The sequence below is a fragment of the Ochotona curzoniae genome, unplaced genomic scaffold (assembly GCF_017591425.1).
Source record: "Ochotona curzoniae isolate NIBS_2020 unplaced genomic scaffold, NIBS_Ocur_1.0 scaffold_1037, whole genome shotgun sequence".
NCBI lineage: Eukaryota > Metazoa > Chordata > Mammalia > Lagomorpha > Ochotonidae > Ochotona > Ochotona curzoniae.
The window spans coordinates 28,410,522-28,428,989 of record NW_024467083.1 but is presented as its reverse complement, the minus strand read 5'-3'; the positions used below and the strand labels follow the sequence as shown (position 1 = coordinate 28,428,989).

Below are 18,468 nucleotides of genomic sequence, written 5' to 3'. Positions count from 1 at the left end.
CTTATTCTTATCACTATGGTTTATATTCTATACTAACGTTATTCATACATTTTCATTGAGTACATTCAGTGTGAAGGACAAGATCCTAGGTAGTGAACATACAAAAAGCTAAGAAGCTCCATGGTTCTCATCATAAACTTCAAGAAGTGTATAGCCTAGTTGAGAAGTTAGGTTTGAGTGAGGAGATGCAATTTAATGCTGAAGTGATTATACTAGCCTCACAAAATACTACATCATAGATATATCACCAAGAATTGTAACACTGCAAGGCAGCGTAAGTCAAAAGCCACAAACAAAATTGAATGGTGTGTGGCAGGTAAGGCTCGGTTTGGGGGCTGTGTCTTCACAGGTTGGGATTCCCTTGGGAGGGTGAGGAAATGATACCACTTGTGTCAGCTCTTTAGATTTCCTTATCCCAGGTTGGTATCAATAAAGTTAGGGAGTGAGAGGAATCGGCGTTCCACTCCTAGTCTCTCTCTTCTAAGCCTGAGAAGAATATTGACAGGCAACAAGAAAAGATGGAGAACAAACAGGACAAATGGTCCAAATGCCGTTTGCCTTGGATGTTGAAGTGAGGCCTGCAGGGGGCAGCATCAAGGCAGAGAAGGAGAGACTAAGAGGGCTCAATCCTTTCCTTAGTCTGGGGCTCCCCACAGTTCCCCACCATCACTCCTCCCATTCCTTCCAATTTTATTTTTAGCTGCCAGTGGGAGGGGGCAGGATGAGAGGGAAAGTAAAGAAAACAGAAAAAGAGAGGGACAGAGGCACAGAGGACTTTGCATACAGGACAGAGAACAACCAGGCATGAAGCTCGCCCTCTTCCCTCACCTGTTCTTGCCCCTGATGTTCCTGACAGGTGAGGGAAGTTTTCTTCATTTCTTCTGGGAATGAGAGATTTGAGATGGGACCATTAGGGGTAAAATTCTTTAGGAGGCAGGGTAAAAAGTTAGTATTGATTCTATGTGTGTGTGCGTGCGCATGTGTGTGTATTATTCACATCTTTAACATGACTGCTTCGTTAGCAAGACGGACAAAGGCTAAAAGTACCCAGGCCTTTGCATTAGATTTACATTTAATTTTCTAAAAATTCACTGTAGGATTGAGGAGACAGAAACATAATGGGACCTTCCACGTGGCTGGTCTGATTCCTATTAGAGTCCTTCCCTCTACTACCGTTGGTGGTCTTTGAGGCTTGAGGCATAACTGACTATGTGGTCAGAACTCTGGGTTTACCCAACCTGTGAGGTACAGCTCCAGATCATACAGCCCTGCCAGTTTCCTGAAAATAAAAAGGTTCACATAGAAAGCACCTTTCTGAAAAATGAACGTGGCCTGGGATAGAGCTATAGCCTTTAGTGGTGGGGTGTGTGTGCTGGGGAAGCAGGGGGATGTGTAGCCTGAGAGGGGGCTGCTTGAAAATCCAGAGCCAGGCACACTTGGGGAAGGAGCCATGGGAGAGGCAAGAGGCCTGAAATTCTTCCTTTCCAGTGCTCTGTAATCTTTGTTTCCTAAAATACCAGCTCTGATTTAGAGGAATTGGAGTAAGGGGATGAATCAACCAGAACATGATTGGGGGTCTATGTTGTGGTCTGGAGACTGGAACCATGGTGGTGGACAGATAAAAAGTTGGGAGAGTGAATGAGTTAAAAGGAAGCGGGTTGTGGGAAACTTTGGGGGTGATGGGACCCTTGGTAAGCGCAGATGGCAAACTGTGTGTGAGCAGGCGGGTGGCCCCACCCGGTTAATTACCACTGAGGTTGCCAGGGCTGGAACCGAGGAGGGACCTAGGCATTAGAGAGTGAAAGTGTGGCAGGAGCCCTGGAAATCAAGAAGAGCTAGAAAGAAGAGGGACCCAGACACTTGGTGCTCCTTCACCTCTTCTCATTCTCCCTCTTGTTCTGGGAAGGGATGTTGTTCTGGGTCTGCAAAAGGCCCCCTCCCTTTTTGGGCCCTCACAGAGGAGGATGTGTAGGAGGAATGAGGCACAAGAGCGTAACTTGACTTTTCCAGATATGTCTGTGAATGAGATTTCAGGAGCAAGAATAAAAATACAGCTGTGCTTCAGCATGGCAGAGAGCCACTAGACCCAAACAGGAAGATGGTCATCGGAATACATGACATTGACAAAGGCCAGGAGAACTCATCAGTAAGAAGCAGGGAGAGACACTGATCCCAAGACATTCCCTCATGACTTCTCTCTGGTGACTTATTGACTCTGAACATTCCAGATTAACCTTACGATCCTGGCCCCCAGGTCTCTGCTTCTCCTTTAACCTGGATGTGCATCACCCACGCATGTTCCCAGGGCCACCAGAGGCTGAATTTGGATACAGTGTTTTACAGCATGTTGTGGGTGGACGACGATGGTGAGGTTATGAGAATTTCATGGGAATGGGACTGTACTGATGGAGGGGAGGCAAGATGGATGGGAATATGTGTTTATCTGCACTTTTCAGTGTGGCTGGGGCTCTGAAGTTGCCACCTACGTGCACTGTCCCTAGGGTTTGTGTCAAAGGTCATGTTCACCCTATGCTTTTATCTTCATATCTTCCTCTTAGGATGCTGGTGGGTGCCCCCTGGGATGGGCCTTCTGGAGATCGGAGAGGGGATGTCTATCGTTGTCCCATAGGGGGCGCTCACAGTGCCCCATGTGCCAAGAGCCACTTGGGTAAGACGTCTGATGCTTCTCCTCGACTCTTAACCTTGATACCTTTGCAACTTTGATCCCTTATACATGTTTCTTCACCCTTGTAACTCACACTGCATCCTCCTCTGGTGCCAATCCCTCCCAAAACTCACTCTGAACTCAAGCTCCACCTGTGACCCACACTCTTCCTTCTCCTCCCTCCCCCCATCCTCATCCCAACCAGGTGATTATCAACTGGGAAATTCGTCTCGTCCTGCTGTGAATATGCACCTGGGGATGTCTCTACTGGAGACGGATGGCAGTGGGGGATTTATGGTGAGCTAAGGAAAGGTGGCAGCAGGGTCTCTGAAGGCTGGTGGCAGAGGCAAGAGTGGTGAGGTAAGGGAAGCTGGTCTACATGGAGAGGCCAAAGAGTTAAAATTACTGCATAGCAAAAAAAAAAAAAAAAAAAAGCAATGTAAGAGAAAAGAAATTGCTTAAAAAAATTACTGCATAACAAGGTTGGGGCATCTCCAGAAATAGTCTCAAAGTTTCGCTTTAGCTGGGAACTTGTTCTGAGGGTACCTTACCAAACTAATGATTTCTCCCACTGCTTCCCAGGCCTGTGCCCCTCTTTGGTCTCGTGCTTGCGGCAGCTCTGTCTTCAGTTCTGGGATATGTGCCCATGTGGATGCTTCATTTCGGCCTCAGGGAAGCCTGGCACCCACTGCCCAACGTGAGCCCGAAGGAGGACCCAAGGACTCAATTCTTGGAAGGGGGTGCTGGGTGGGGAAAAGCTGGGGCAAAGGGATTCCATGCCTAGCAGAGGACTCGCAGGGCTGTCCTTGCTGCTTCCTAATGTACCTGCAAAAGCTTCATATTCTCTAGTGGAATATAAGCAAACTTCTTACTAAGGCCTCTAGCCTCCATACTATGACATAGCCAGATCAAAAACACCTTCTCCCTTTACACCTTCGGTGCCTTGCCCACATGCCTTCATCTCCCCATGCTCCTATGTGTCATCTGTTTTCATACCTCCCTTTCCTTTTGTTTGACCTGCTCCCCCTCTCCTGAGATATTTTCAGTTTTCAGTGTCTTCCTGGTTGCTGTCTCCTGTGGTTCCCAGCACCAGAACTAACCCACTCATTCTATAGCACATGGTGGTGCTAAGTTTCCACCTAGCACTTATTTCTTCTTTGTTTCTTGGCGAATATGTGCTTCTCCTCTTTCATTCATTCCTGCACTTGGTACATTTCCTCCTGCGCATGTGAGGAGTGCCTGATAAATGTATGAATTAAATGTACCCACCCATGACCTCTTGTTGCTCCCCAGCCCAAATATCCCTCTACTTCTTGGTTCCCCTTAACCATACTCTTACTCTTAGGCTGCCCCACCTACATGGATGTTGTCATTGTTCTGGATGGCTCCAACAGCATCTACCCTTGGTCTGAAGTTCAGACCTTCCTGAGAAGGCTGGTAGGGAGACTGTTTATTGATCCAGAGCAGATACAGGTAAGAGAAAGCAAGATGGATGGCAGCAAAGAGATGGGAAGAGAGGGGATGAATATAAATTGTGTTTTCAGTAGTATCTAGCTAGTCAACTCCATTCTCTCACAACTTTCTTTTCCCTTTTTCCTCCTCTCCCATGTGCCCACATTCCATTTGATTGCACACTTTATTTCCAGGTGGGATTGGTACAGTATGGGGAAAGCCCTGTACATGAGTGGTCCCTAGGAGATTTCCGAACTAAGGAAGAAGTGGTGAGAGCAGCAAGGAACCTCAGTCGACGGGAGGGGCGAGAAACAAAGACTGCCCAAGCAATCCTGGTGGCCTGGTGAGGCATTGCAAAGAGGGGTGAGGCAGGCTTGGAAGGGGAGGGCTTGGGGTACATTATAAGCATCATCTTACATGCTTACTTTTCTATGAATATCAATGGTGTGTGATGGAAGACTATGCATATTAGTGGCACAGAAAATAGTTTAGCTGTCACTGCATTTAGCTCTCATTGCATTTCTACAGGCTCTGTGCCTGCATCTTTCCTCCACTTCAACTTTGACCCTGACCCTCAGGTTCTCCATCACTCCTGACCTAGCCATGATTCAAAACTCATCTCTGGAAAGACTTCTGACATGACCATTCTCCCCTAGTCTATGTTTATTCTCTTACAACTTGTTCTTACAAGTGCACTGTTTATTGAATGACTCCATGAATGAGTGAGGTTTGCACTTGTTTGCTTTAGTCATAGGGTACTCCATGCATTCTAGACTGTCATGGATTTGAGCTCTTATTCTGTGTCAGACTCCGTTTTAGACACATAGGAAGTAACCTCTGAGGCAAGGAGCCTGACCCCACTGAACTGATGACAATGTTAAATCTTCTGTGTGTGTGTCCATACTCACTCCTTTCTTTTTCTTCTCAGCACAGAAGGGTTCAGTCAGAGCCGTGGAGGCCGACCAGAGGCTGCCAGATTACTCGTGGTAGTCACCGATGGAGAGTCGCATGATGGAGAGGAGCTTCCCGCAGCACTGAAGGCCTGCGAGGCTGGCAGGGTGACACGCTATGGGATAGCGGTGAGAATTAACTCTGCATCTAGAAAACATAAGAGAGGGAGGAGTGATGGTTGTTTTTTCTTTAAGTTTTATTTATTTTTTGAAAGGCATAGTCACATACACACACACACAGATCATCCATTCTTTGGTCCACTTCCCAAATGGCTGTATAGCGAGAGCTGGGTCAGGACAAACAGGAACCCAGAATTCCATCTAGGCCTCCCACATGATGGGAGTGTAAGCACTTGGACCATTTTCTAATGCCTCCCAAAGTGCGTTATCGGGAATTCTGGATTCGAAATGCAGCATAGCTGGGACTCAAATCAACACTCCTCTGTCCAGTGTGGGTATCCAATGTGGGTACCAAGTGGTGGCTTAACCCACTGCATCACAACATCCACCCCAGGAGGAATGACCTTAAAAAAACAAGAACCTGAGGGAGCATTCTGGATGTTATTTCTAAACATCAGCGGCATTTGCCTTCCTTCACCTGGGCAGGCTGTTTTCTGCACCAGCTCTAGCACTTCATTCCCTCAGCTCACTGACTCTGTCTTGGTTTCCTGACCTCAGGTCCTGGGTCACTATCTGAGGAGGCAGCGTGACCCCAGCTCCTTCCTGAAGGAGATCAGAGCTATTGCCAGTGATCCAGATGAGCGATTTTTCTTCAATGTCACTGATGAGGCTGCACTCACTGACATTGTGGATGCACTAGGAGACCGGATTTTTGGTCTTGAGGGTAATGCTTATCCTGGCATAATGGAGAACAGAGCTGCTGCTGCTGATGGTGGGATTCTGGAATGAAGATGGGACCCTCGAGTGAGTTGTTTAAGTCAAAGGGGAAATGACCGTCTCCTGACCTTGCTTCCATATTCCCTCATGTTAAGGATCCCGTGGAGAAAATGAAAGCTCCTTTGGCTTAGAAATGTCTCAGATTGGTTTCTCTACTCATCAGCTAAAGGTTGGACAAATTATAACCCTTTCAAGGTAGCTCCCGACCTCTGACCCCTACTGACCCCTTCCAGCCTCTGAGTTGGACAGCTCCAGTCCCAGCATCCTTCCATGTTCCTGTTTTAGCCACCATCCACCCTGGCTTTCCTGTGCCTTTCCAGCTCACCCCAGTGACCTGCCCACTCCCAGAGAAATTGTTCCCCCTGTTTCCCTTGTCTTCTCAGTGACCCCATCGGCTTGTGCCCCACAGGATGGGATTCTCTTTGGGATGGTGGGAGCCTATGACTGGGGGGGCTCAGTGCTTTGGCTTGAAGACGGCCACCGCCTTTTCCCCCCGCGAACGGCCCTGGAAGATGAGTTCCCCTCAGCATTGCAGAACCACGCGGCCTATCTAGGTGAGTAGCAGGCAATTGCGAGCACTAGGGGAATGGGGAAAGGCAGTGCTTCCCTCGTGGGCAGGATGAGGTACTCTTAACTCACTCAGCTTCTCACTGCTCTTATCCTGCTTCCCCTGAGATGTCCTCCTGTGCTTTCGGGAACCCTCCAGCTCTAATTCCAGCATCTTTCTCTTCTCCCTCTGGTGCTCTGCCTACTTCTAGGTTACTCTGTGTCCTCTATGCTTTTGCCGGGTGGACGTCGCCTCTTTCTCTCAGGGGCTCCTCGATTTAGGCATCGAGGAAAAGTCATCGCCTTCCAGCTTAAGAAAGATGGGACCGTGAAGGTTGCCCAGAGCCTCCAGGGGGAGCAGGTAGGGCACCCAAAGAACAGTGGGACCCTTACATCCTCAGGGACCTCCAGACTGTGGGTGAAGGGCGTGCAGGGCAGAGAGAGGCAGAGCTGAAAAAGATCTGTGCTGAATTCTGCTTAGCAGAGTCTTTGAAGGATCCAAGGTCCAGATGGGCAAGTGGGTGAGTGCCTCCCACTGAGTCCCGCTGAATTTCTCTTCCCTGGGGTAATCACCACGCCTCGCTCCCCAGATTGGCTCCTACTTTGGCAGTGAGCTCTGTCCATTGGATACGGATAGGGATGGAACAACTGATGTCTTACTTGTGGCTGCCCCCATGTTCCTGGGACCCCAGAACAAGGAGACAGGACGTGTGTATGTGTACCTGGTAGGCCAGGTGAGGCTTGCAGGGTGTGGGGGTTGAAGGGAGGAAAGAAGATACCATACATTGGAAAGTTTGCTGAGAGGTTGGGGCTGCCAGGTTAATGTTCTACTTTCTCTTTTACTCTCCCAGCCGTCCTTGTTGAACCTCCAAGGAACACTTCAGCCTGAACCACCCCAGGATGCTCGGTTTGGCTTTGCCATGGGGGCTCTTCCTGACCTGAACCAAGATGGCTTTGCTGATGTGGCAGTGGGGGCACCCCTGGAGGATGGGCACCAGGGAGCCTTGTACCTGTATCATGGAAGCCAGGGTGGACTCAGGCCACATCCTGCCCAGGTTAGGCGTGCCCACATCAAGCAGGGCATGGCTGTAGGGTGGGGAAGGGAGATGTGCTCCTTGCTTACTAATAGTCTGTTTGACTAGAGTGCCAAACTGAGCAAATGCTTTTGTCTGTACACACACACACACATGCTACGCTGAAGTGGTGGCTCTTAAACTTGGGGTGCTTTCTCTGCCTAATGAGAGAACTGGAATGAGCTAGATGGGAAGCTTGAGAAGGCCAGCCTATGGGTCCCTTCCTTAGTCATCGCTCTCTTCCTCTCAGCGAATTGCTGCTGCCTCCTTGCCACAGGCCCTCAGCTACTTTGGCCGAAGTGTGGATGGCCGGCTCGATCTAGATGGAGATGACTTGGTAGATGTGGCTGTGGGTGCTCAGGGTGCAGCCATTCTGCTCAGGTGAGGAGTCTCAGCATGGGTAGTCCCAGACAGCAGAGTATAGAGTGAAGCTCTGAAGACACACAAGTAGATTTGAGTTTCTTGGCCTGTACTCCTGTACTTCCATCCCTAGTTTATAAACAGGAACAATAGTAGGATCTAGGAGTGGGTGTTATGGCAGTACAGGTTAAGCCAGTGGTTAGGATGCCCATGTTCCTTATCGGATTTCCTGGTTTTGAATCTTGCATCTGCTTTCAATTAATTTTTCTGCTCTGGGAGCCATCAGGTAATGAATGGCTCAAGTCATTGGTCCCCACCACCCACACAGGAGTCCCAGATGCAGTTCCTGGCTCCTGGCTACAGCCTGGCCCAGCCCCAGCTTCTGTGGACATTTGGGATGAGGGTGAGGGCGTGACCAGCAGATGGAAGACCTTTCTCTGTCACTTTGCCTTCCAAACACATAAAAATAAACTTCAAAATAATAACACCTCTCTTTACAGATAAATGTTAGGGATTAAATGAGATAATCCATTAAGCATTTATTTAGCGCAGTGCTTAGTGCAAGGGGAATGCTTATAAAACTGATTCTACTTTTTCCCTTCTGTCAGTCACCCGGGCATTCTCTCCCTTGACAGCATAGAGGTCATACTCCCCACCGCTAGAAATCCTTTCCCACCCTGTTCCCAGTTCCCGGCCTATTGTTCACTTGGCCCCATCACTGGACGTGACCCCTCCGGCCATCAGCGTGGTGCACAGGGACTGTAAACGGCGAGGCCAGAAGGCAGCCTGTCTGAGCGCAGCCCTTTGCTTCCGAGTGACATCCCGCACACCTGGTCGCTGGGACCGGCGGTTCCGTGAGTGACTGGAGTACCTTCTAGGCAGTTCTCATTCCCTTGCCTGCTATGTTCTCTGGGCCCATCTCCATCTTCTTTTTTTTTGCCTCTCCCACTCAGATATCCGATTCACAGCATCACTGGACGAGTGGACGACCGGAGCCCGAGCAGCATTCGACGGTTCAGGTCAGAGGCTGTCCCCTCGGCGGCTCCGGCTCAGCGTGGGGAACGTCACTTGTGAGCAGCTGCATTTCCACATGCTGGTGAGGAGGGGCAGGGACCGCTTTGCCTCGGGGCCTGAGAGCAGCGGAGTCAGCAAGGAAGCCAAAGCTGTAGAAGTGGGACAGTTCATGTGGCTTTGGATCCTGGCTCTGCCACCTGTAAATTCTGAAAGGTCATTTAACCTCCAGACCTCAGACTCCTTGTCTGCAAAGGGATGACAATAATAACTATATCATAAGATGCTTTTAAAAAATCAATGAAATGTAATAGGTTCGATAAGACACGAGATTCATTCTCGGTGCTCAGAAAGTGCTCCTTAAGTGACAACCACAGCTACCATGTTCTGTCCCTAGCATGCTCTGTCCCAGAGGCCTGGGTTGTTCCCCAAATCCTAGATCCCCATGATCATTCAACCTGATCTCCCTCAGGATACATCAGATTACCTCCGCCCAGTGGCTTTGACTGTGACCTTTGCCTTGGACAACACCACAAAACCGGGGCCTGTGTTGGATGAAGGTTCACCTACCTCTGTCCGCAAGCTGGTCAGCAGTGCCACACCCTGCCCTGGTCCTGGGTCCCGACACCACCCTCCCAGCGACTTCCAAGAGTTCAGGGAGCTCACCGGGAGACCTCTCGTCAAATCGTCCCTACTCCCCACTTTCCCCCAGCTCTATTCTCTGCTGGCCTTCCCCTCAGCCCATCCTCTCTCCTCTAGATCCCCTTCTCAAAGGACTGTGGTCCTGACAATGAATGTGTCACAGACCTGGTGCTTCGAGCTCATATGGATATCAGAGGCTCCAGGTTGGTTGGTCAGGAACTGGGCAAGCCAGGGTGACTTGAGACAGAGAGGAAGGGACTTGAAGGAGACCTTGGGGGTTGGGTGGGGAGATTGTCTTTTCTGCAAGACAGGAGGGAAGCTTTGGGCACTGCTCTCCAAGTCCTGGCCTCTCCCTTTCCCACCTCTGACAGAAAGGCCCCATTTGTGGTTCGAGGTGGCCGGCGCAAAGTTGTGGTGTCAGCCACCCTGGAGAACAGGAAGGAGAATGCCTACAACACTAGCCTGATTCTCAGCTTCTCCAGAAACCTCCATCTGACCAGCCTCGCTCCTCAGGTGCCCTTGGAGGAGAGGGTGGGGGAGGCAGAGAGAAAGGAAGAGGAAGAAGCTTGGGTCTTGGCCTTGAGCCTGCGCTCCAGCCCCACCCACACTCCTCTGCCCTCAGAGGGATAGCCCGGTGAAGGTGGAATGCACAGCCCCTTCTGCTCACAGCCGGCTCTGCAGCGTGGGACATCCTGTGTTCCAGGCTCGAGCCAAGGTGAGTAGGGGTGCAGATGAGAAAACTGCTCTGGGAGGGTAGGGGCTGGGTGTCTGTGCAGCCTGGGTGTCCCGCAGGGGAGGCTCATGAGCCTCCCATTCCTTTGGAATCATGCCATGAGGAGGCGTCGATCACTGGCCCCTGTTCTGTGTCCCCAGGTCACCTTTCTGTTAGAGTTTGAGTTTAGCTGCTCCTCCCTCCTGAGCCAGGCCACCGTGAGGCTGACTGCCACCAGGTGTTTCTTCAAGCCCTCTGCTGTTGGGTCCTGCCTGGGGACGGGGGGCGTAGGGCAGCATGGACTCCTGTATTAGCAGAGAAGGATGTCTGAAGAGAGGTTGGGATGTAAGCCTCTTCCCTTCCACCAAACCCCAACCCTACAGCAACAGCCTGGAGACAAACACCACGCTTCAAGACAACACGGCCCAGACCTCAGCCTACGTTCAATATGAGCCCCACCTCCTGTTTTCTAGGTATGGCCTGGCTCCTAGCTGGGACCCAATTCTGACTGCAGACCCTTCATGTTCTTTGTCTCTTCCCTTCCAATTATTCGGCATTTATAGGAATCCAAACCCTTGGAGCTATTCAGTCTCTTTGGCTTCAGCCCCAACTTACACTGAATGTTTTCTTTGAACCATTAGCATAGCACTTTCCTGGGCCCTGGGCATAGGTCTGGAATGACAGTTTATGAGCTGCGACTATAAAGTTTATATCAAGTCATGTCATGTTCAGTTTCTGCCTTTTCCATGTATCCCTATGTGTTTATCCCAGTGTTGGCCTTGCCTTCTCCGCATGCATGTCTGTGTGTGGACTGTGCGCCTTAGTGTCTGTGTCATGGCCATGACCTTGCACTCCCCCGTTTGATGCCCATGCAGTGACTCCACCCTGCACCGCTATGAGGTTCATCCCTATGGGACCCTCCCTGTGGATCCTGGCCCTGAATTCAAAACTACTCTTAGGGTGAGAAGCTGGGGGGATCTTGGCATGAGTGTGGGTGCTGAGGAGGTGGAAAAGGGAAAGAGAAATAGCTGTGTGGGAAAAGGAGGCGACAAGTTGACTAGATTTTCAGGGTGGCTATGGTGAAGGGGAACAGAGGGTCTATGGCTTCCCGTCTCTTTCCATGTCTAATCTAGGTTCAGAACCTTGGCTGCTATATGGTTAGAGGCCTCATCGTCTCAGCCCTCCTTCCAGCTGTGGCTCATGGGGGCAATTACTTCCTGTCACTGTCTCAAGTCATCACTAGCAACGTGAGTCTGAACCGGTAGCATGTGGACTCCTGCCCCACTGAGCTCGTGGGCTTACCGAAGCTGGCCAGAGCAGCAGGAAGGTCCCTGTCAGCTCACTGCTCTGCAGGTTCCCTGGAAGGGCTCTTTTACGTGGGTAGCTCCTTTGAAAGCAAAAAAAAGATTATATAGGACAAAACTGCAAGAATGTGGGTAGTGTGTCCCCTCATGAGAGTCTCTTCAAGTGAGATCTTCCTCTAGGCAAGCTGCACGGTGCAGAACCTGACCGAGGCCCCAGGGCCCCCCGTGCATCCACAAGAACTTCAGCATACAAGCAGACTGGTATGGCTCACAAGACGGAGACTGGAGTGTGCGCGCAAGCCGTGATGGGTGCCTGGTGACAGGGCATGGGGCCTCAGGGAGGTGCAGGGGAACCCTTCCAGCTCAGGGTCCTGAGCTGTCTCTCTGCCAACAGAATGAGAGCAATACCCACTGTCAGGTCGTGCGGTGCCACCTTGGGCAGCTGGCCAAGGGGACGGAGGTCTCCATCGGACTGCTGAGGCTGATTCACAATGAATTTTTCCGGAGGGTAAACCTTCTCTCTCTCCTCTTTTTTTTTTTTTTTTACTACTCTCCCCTCTGTTCCTCTTTGGAACTTTAGCATAGGTTTTAGAAGTAAACAGAACCACATTTAAGTTTCAGATTTTGTCTTCTACAGGCTATTCCACCCTGAACAGTCTATTTCATCTTTCTGTAATCTTTCCTTTCTGATCCCTCAAATAGGAAAGATACTATCTATTCCATGGGGTTGTCATAAAGAACAAAAGAATAGTCAGCTGGACATATGTTGAGCACTCAGTAACAGCTGTTTTCATTCTTGTGTTTCTCTCTACTTGCCATTAATCAATATTTATAGGATGCCTAATCAGTCACTAATTTGTCAAGTGCCCATCAGTAAAAGGCTCTGTGTTAATCAACACTGAGGATATGTTCAACACTGAACATCCTGCCACATTTGTCACTTAATATGTTTTTTTTCTTAAATGAATAAACAAATAAACGTCATCATATATCAGATTCGCACTGAAGGGTAAATGAGAAATAAGACTGTACAGTCAAAGGGGATCCAGATTATGAAAGACCTCTGAAGCTGGGGGGCGGGGGATGAGGTTGAACTTAACAAAACAGGCAGTCAGGACCCAGGGTGAGTTCCTGAGCAGGGAAGTTCGCTACCTAGCACCAGGGCTTTGTGCTGTGCTTTCCCATACATACAGCAGATGGTCCAATGTGAATAACACAAAATCCCTGGGATATTTTAAGGAAGGTAGATCGGAAAAGCCATCCTTCTCTAAGTCTGCTTTTATCTTTATCTTTCTTTGATAACTTCCTGCCCTCCACCCTCCTTTCTGACCCCAAGCATCTTCTAGTACAGTGATGGGGAATTAAACACCAGGGTTGGTGGAAATTAGAAACACTTCCTGGATCCTCAGAGAGGATGACTTCTAACTCAGCCAGAAGGGAAGCTCATAGCTGAAGGGCCAAAGGCTTCCTGTCTGTTACTTTTCCTCTCATTCCCCTTTGGTCTGTAACCTTTGTTTCTGATCTCCAGGGCCCTGCAAGTTGTACCTCGCAGCCTCAACTTTGCTCTCAGGATTCCAAAGAATCACACTTAGTGATGGCTCATTTTAAATGCCTTTCAACTCGCTTACTCCGCAGGCCAAGTTCAAGTCCCTGACAGTGGTCAGCACGTTTGAACTGGGAACTGAAGAGGGCAGTGTCCTACAGCTGACTGAAGCCTCGCGTCGGAGTGAGGTGAGGCTGGAGAGCTGTCAGAACAATCACAGTGGGGGTGGGGTGAGGGCACCGGCCGGTAATAAAGGCCTCTCCAACGGGCAGCAGTCGGTGAGTCCAAAAGGATGAGCTGGAACAGGTGTGGTGGTTCAGTGGCTAAGAGGATGCTTGGAACGCCCACGTTCTCATCGCAGAAGGCCTGGCTTCCAGTGCTTGTTCCACTTCCAATCCAGCTTCCTTGTAGTGTGCGCCCTGGAAACAGCGCGTGATGGCTCATTTACTTGGGTCCGGGCCCTTCACATCAAACACCCAGAAGCAGTTCCTGGCTCCTGGCTTTGTTTTGGCCCAGACCTAGTCGTTGCAGGCATTTGGCAAGAATGTCAGTGAATGGAAGATTCTCTCTCTCTCTCTCTCTTTCTTTCCCTCCCTCTTTCATTTGCTCTACCTTTCAAATAAATAAAAGAAAATATAACTTCCGTAACAGCTGGTGCTGCGCCGATCCAAAGCCGGGAACCAGGAACCTCTTCCGGGTCTCCCACATGGGTGCAGGGTCCCAAAGCTTTGGGCTGTCCTCGACTGCTTTCCCAGGTCACAAACAGGGAGCTGGATGGGAAATGGAGCTGCCGGGATTAGAACTGGCAGCCCATATGGGATCCTGGGCGCGTTCAAGGTGAGGACTTTAGCCGCTAGGCCATGGCTCCGGGCCCGAAAATATAACTTTAAAAGACATATGATGGCAAGCATTATAGCACCGTGGGTTATGACACTACTTGTGATGCTCAATCCCATATTGCAGTAGCTGAAACAGTGTTCCATCTGCACCTCTGATGCAGCTTCCTGTTCATGTGCACCCTGGGAAGTAGCAGGCAATGCCTCGTGTATTGAGTCCCTACCACTCATGTGGAAGGTGTGGGTCCAGTTCTTTCTTAACTCTTGGCCGTGGCCTGGCCTAGTCATGTTTGCTCCTGGCATTTTAGGAGTGAACCAGCAGACAGCAAATCTTTTATCAATCTCTTACAGTTGTTATTTCAAATAAATAAAAATAAACTTTTTGAAAATTTTGTGAAACTGAAATTAAAATATATGGTTTTATTTTAATGTGATGAATCAATACACGTAGGATTGCCTCAACTCCTAGCTATTTCTTCCTTAAAAAAAAAAAAAAAAGGTATTATTTAAGGGTTGCATGGTAGCTTAGCAAGCTAACCCTCTACCTTCCGTTGCTGGTAATCCATATGGTGCTGGTTAGTGTCCTGGCTATTCCATTTCCCATCCAGCTCCTTGCTTATGGCCTGGGAAAGCAGCAGAGGATGGCCCATGTGCTTCAGCCCTCTATCATTCATGTGGAAAACCTGAAAAAAGCTTTGGGCTTCGGATCTGCCCATTTCCGGCTGCTATGGTCATTTGGAGAGTTATTCGGTGGATAACAGAGACTCCCACCCCTCATACCCAGCCTATCTCCCACTCTGTAACTACCTTTCAAATAAATAAATTAAAAAAAAAAGGGGGGGTTGGGCGCAGAATGGACTAGCAGCCAGTACTCTGATAGGTACCTACGTGATACTGAACCCACTGGGCCACATTGCCTGACCCAAAGAAACATTATTTCTTTATTTTGTTTGAAAATCAGGGCCCAGTGCGGTGGCGCAAGTGGTTAAGGTCCTCGCCTTGCACGCCCGGGATCCCATATGGGCGCCGGTTCTAATCCCGGCAGCCCCGCTTCCCATCCAGCTCCCCGCTTGTGGCCTGGGAAAGCAGTCGAGGACGGCCCAAAGCTTTGGGACCCTGCACCCACGTGGGAGACCCGGAAGAGGCTCCTGGCTTCGGATCGGCATAGCATCGACCGTTGCGCTCACTTGGGGAGTGAATCATCGGACGGAAGATCTTCCTCTCTGTCTCTCCTCTCTGTATATCTGCCTTTCCAATAAAAATAAAATAAATCTTTAAAAAAAAAAAAAAAGAAAAAGAAAAGAAAATCAGAATTACAGGGCCCGGTGCTGTAGCCTAGCAGCTTAAAGTCCTCACCTTGAAAACACCAGGATCCCATATGGGCGCCGGTTCTAATCCCAGCAGCTCCGCTTTGCATCCAGCTCCCTGTTTGTGGCCTGGGAAAGCAGTTGAGAATGGTCCAAAGTCTTGGGACCCTGCACCCGTGTGGGAGAGCTGGAGGAAGTTCCTGGCTCCTGTCTTCGGATCGGCGCAGCACCAGCCATTTAGATCACTTGGGAGTGAATGGATGGAAGATCTTTCTCTCTCTGTCTTTCCTCCTCTCTGTATATCTGACTTTCCAATAAAAATAAATAAATCTTTAGGAAAAAAAGTGAAAGAAAATCAGAATTACAGAGAGGGAAGGGAAGAGAAAGAGAACTTTCATATACTGGTTTAATTCCCAGATGGCTGCTGTGGCCAGGGTTGGCCCAATCTAACAACCACGGGCCGGGTTCTTCCAGGTCTCCCATGGGGGTACAAGACCCAAGGACTCCAGCAATTCCCATGCCATTAGCAGGGACCTGTATCAGAAGTGGAACAGGGCCCAGTGCAATGGCCTAGCAGCTCAAGTCCTTGCCTTGCACATGCCAGGATCCCATATGGGCACTGGTTTGTATCCTGGTGGTCCCACTTCTCATCCAGCTTCCTGCTTGTGCCCTGGGAAAGCAGTGAAGGACAGCTCAAAGCCTTAGAACCCTGCACCCACATGGGAGACCCAGAAGAAGCTTTGGGCTCCTGGCTTCAGATGGGTGCAGCTCTGGCCATCCCAGCTACTTGGGGAGTGAATTTAGCAGACAGAAGATCTTCCTCTCTGCCTCTCCTTCTCTCTGTAAATCTGACTTTCCAATTTAAATATTTTAAATAATAAAAATTTTAAAAATTAATAGATAATAATAAATCTTTTTATTAGAAGTGGAACAGCTGAGAAATAAAGGTAGAGGATTAGTGTGATATGCCATTGCATTGGCCCCTATATTTTTAATTGATATAGTAATCATAAGTGTTTATGAGGTACAACGTGACGTTCCAGTACATGTTTAAAACACATGGTGATCAGATCAGGATATTACCTATCTTTCACCTCAGAACTTTATCATCTTTGTGTCATAAATGTTCAAAAATCCTCTGCATTAGCTATTTTGAAATACTTTTTAGAAAATATTTTTTAATTTTTATTGAAAAGGCAGATATACAGAGAGGAGGAGAGACAGAGAGGAAGACCGTCTGTCTGATGATTCACTCCCCAAGTGACCGCAACAGCTGGAGCTGAGCCAATCCGAAGCCAGGAGCCAGGAGCTCTTCCAGGTCTCCCAAGCAGGTACAGGGTCCCAAGGCTTTGGGCCGTCCTCAACTGCTTTCCCAGGTCACAAGCAGGGACCTGGATGGAAAGTGAAGTTGCCGGGATTAGAACTGGCACCCATATGGGATCCTGGCACATGCTATCGTGCCAGGCCCTGAAATACTATTTTGCTTTTTTTTTTTTTTTTTAGAAAATCAAGTTTAAAAAAGAAATTAAAAATTTTAAAAAGAAAATTAAGTTTTAAAACAGATTTACTTATTTGCAAAGCAGAGTAAAAGAGAGAGAGAGATCATCTACCCACTGGCTCACTCCCCTATGGCCACAATGGCCAGGGCTGGGCCAGACCAAAGCCAGAATGCTAGAACCCCACCTTTGTCTCCTGTGTAGGTGTCAGAGGCCCACCATCCATCTTCAGGTGCTTTCCCAGAACTAGGAGCAGGGAGCTGGTTCAGAAGTGGAATGATCAGGACTCAAACCCCTGTTCATATGGGATGCTGGAGTTGTGTGTGGCAAATTAACCTCCTGTGCCACATGGCCAGCCCCGATGTGTTCAGTTAAATGTCATCCAGCAATAGTTGCCCTACTGTGCCACTAGAACAGTAAAAGGCTATTCCTGCTATGCAACTATGCCTCTGCACCTATTAGGCATCTTCATACCCCCCCCCCTTTCCTTTGAGTAGAAGGTTTATTTATTTATTCAATTTGGAGGCTGCCTTTTGCCATAATGGGAGGGTGGGGGTGGGGAAAGTAGCTGGGTTAAAGGGCACATGTGAACAAACACTCCGTCTACCCCAGAGCCTGCTGGAGGTGATCCAGGCCCCGCCGGTCCTTATCTCCCTGTGGATCCTCGTGGGCAGTGTGCTGGGAGGGCTGCTGCTGCTTGCCCTCCTCGTCTTCTGCCTGTGGAAGGTGAGTGCTGCCTGAGCCAGGCAGGCCGAGCAGACGAGACCTGCGCTGGGCAGCTGGGCAGCTGGGCGGGCTGTGGTGTGATGCCCGGCTCTCCCCTCACTATATTCCACAAATAGCCGCGGACTTAAACTCAGCCAGATCAAATACATTTTCTGTTATTTCTGGAAGGAGGACCAAAGCAAAGACCAGATAAGTCTGAGGGCTGGTGGCCAAGTCCCCGAGTCTGGCCGTTCGATGACGAGTCTTATCTCTTCTTCTACAGCTTGGCTTCTTCGCCCGTAAGAAAATCCCTGAGGAAGAAAAAAGAGAAGTTGGAGCCACGAATGTAGAATAAGGCCCTGCTAGGTCCTTCCTGGCAGCTGCTTCAAGAGACTGGCATGAGAGCAGAGGGTTGGGGGGCTCAGTGGGACAAGCGGCAGCCTTTGGACCGGCTCCCCAGACCTGCAGCCCGCTCCACTTTTGAGGCGTGAGGATGCTGTTGGCTGGAGATGAGGCTTTACCTCAGACGAGAAGGCCTGGCACCCAGACCCGCCCAACTCACAGCCTGTGCCTTCCTGCTCCTCACCATCCCCATTCCACCGCCAACATTGGCGTCTTTGTTTGGGTGCCCTTCTTCCCGTTGCCAGTAATCAAACTTTTTTTTTTTTTTAATGTTTGCCTGAGATCCCTGACTCCTTCCCCTGATTCCCTCTTTGTCCTCCCTCGCATTGAGAAGGGGTGAGGCTTATTCTTCATTCCCCTCTCCCCTCACTCTCTCACCTACTCCACAGGAGAGAGCTGACGTTGGCTTGAAAGAAGGAAAGTCAACATCTGCTGCTTTCCTGTGGAGTCTGGTGATTCATAGAGCCGGATGGCGAGAGTCAACAGGAAAAAAAGGAGGGAGGAGGAAAAGCCACAAGAGACATTCTGTACAATTCCAAGGAACAGAGAAGCCTTTAGACGGGCAAC

The 18,468-nt window shown here is 49.5% G+C and overlaps 1 protein-coding gene across 2 annotated transcripts; it reads left to right on the top strand.

Moving 5' to 3' along the window:
• Positions 1-733: 733 nt before the first annotated feature.
• Positions 734-18,163, top strand: ITGA10 (integrin subunit alpha 10). Of its 2 annotated transcripts, XM_040998507.1 has the most exons (30): positions 734-856; positions 2,255-2,366; positions 2,559-2,668; positions 2,871-2,962; positions 3,248-3,362; positions 4,011-4,138; positions 4,312-4,460; positions 5,046-5,196; positions 5,746-5,911; positions 6,060-6,133; positions 6,374-6,518; positions 6,723-6,871; positions 7,101-7,244; positions 7,362-7,565; positions 7,834-7,964; positions 8,631-8,797; positions 8,897-9,039; positions 9,427-9,540; positions 9,714-9,799; positions 9,968-10,109; positions 10,219-10,311; positions 10,470-10,546; positions 10,692-10,781; positions 11,184-11,268; positions 11,442-11,555; positions 11,793-11,873; positions 12,007-12,120; positions 13,248-13,343; positions 17,407-17,520; positions 17,783-18,163. In XM_040998507.1, exons 1-30 carry the CDS (start codon positions 805-807, stop codon positions 17,852-17,854), a joined length of 3,510 nt encoding a protein of 1,169 aa, XP_040854441.1. In that variant the 5' UTR covers positions 734-804; the 3' UTR covers positions 17,855-18,163. The 2 variants fall into 2 exon arrangements, with proteins under 2 accessions (XP_040854441.1, XP_040854442.1); XM_040998508.1 differs by lacking the exons at positions 2,255-2,366; positions 2,559-2,668; positions 2,871-2,962; positions 3,248-3,362 and having other exon boundaries at positions 760-856; positions 17,783-18,098.
• Positions 18,164-18,468: the final 305 nt, after the last annotated feature.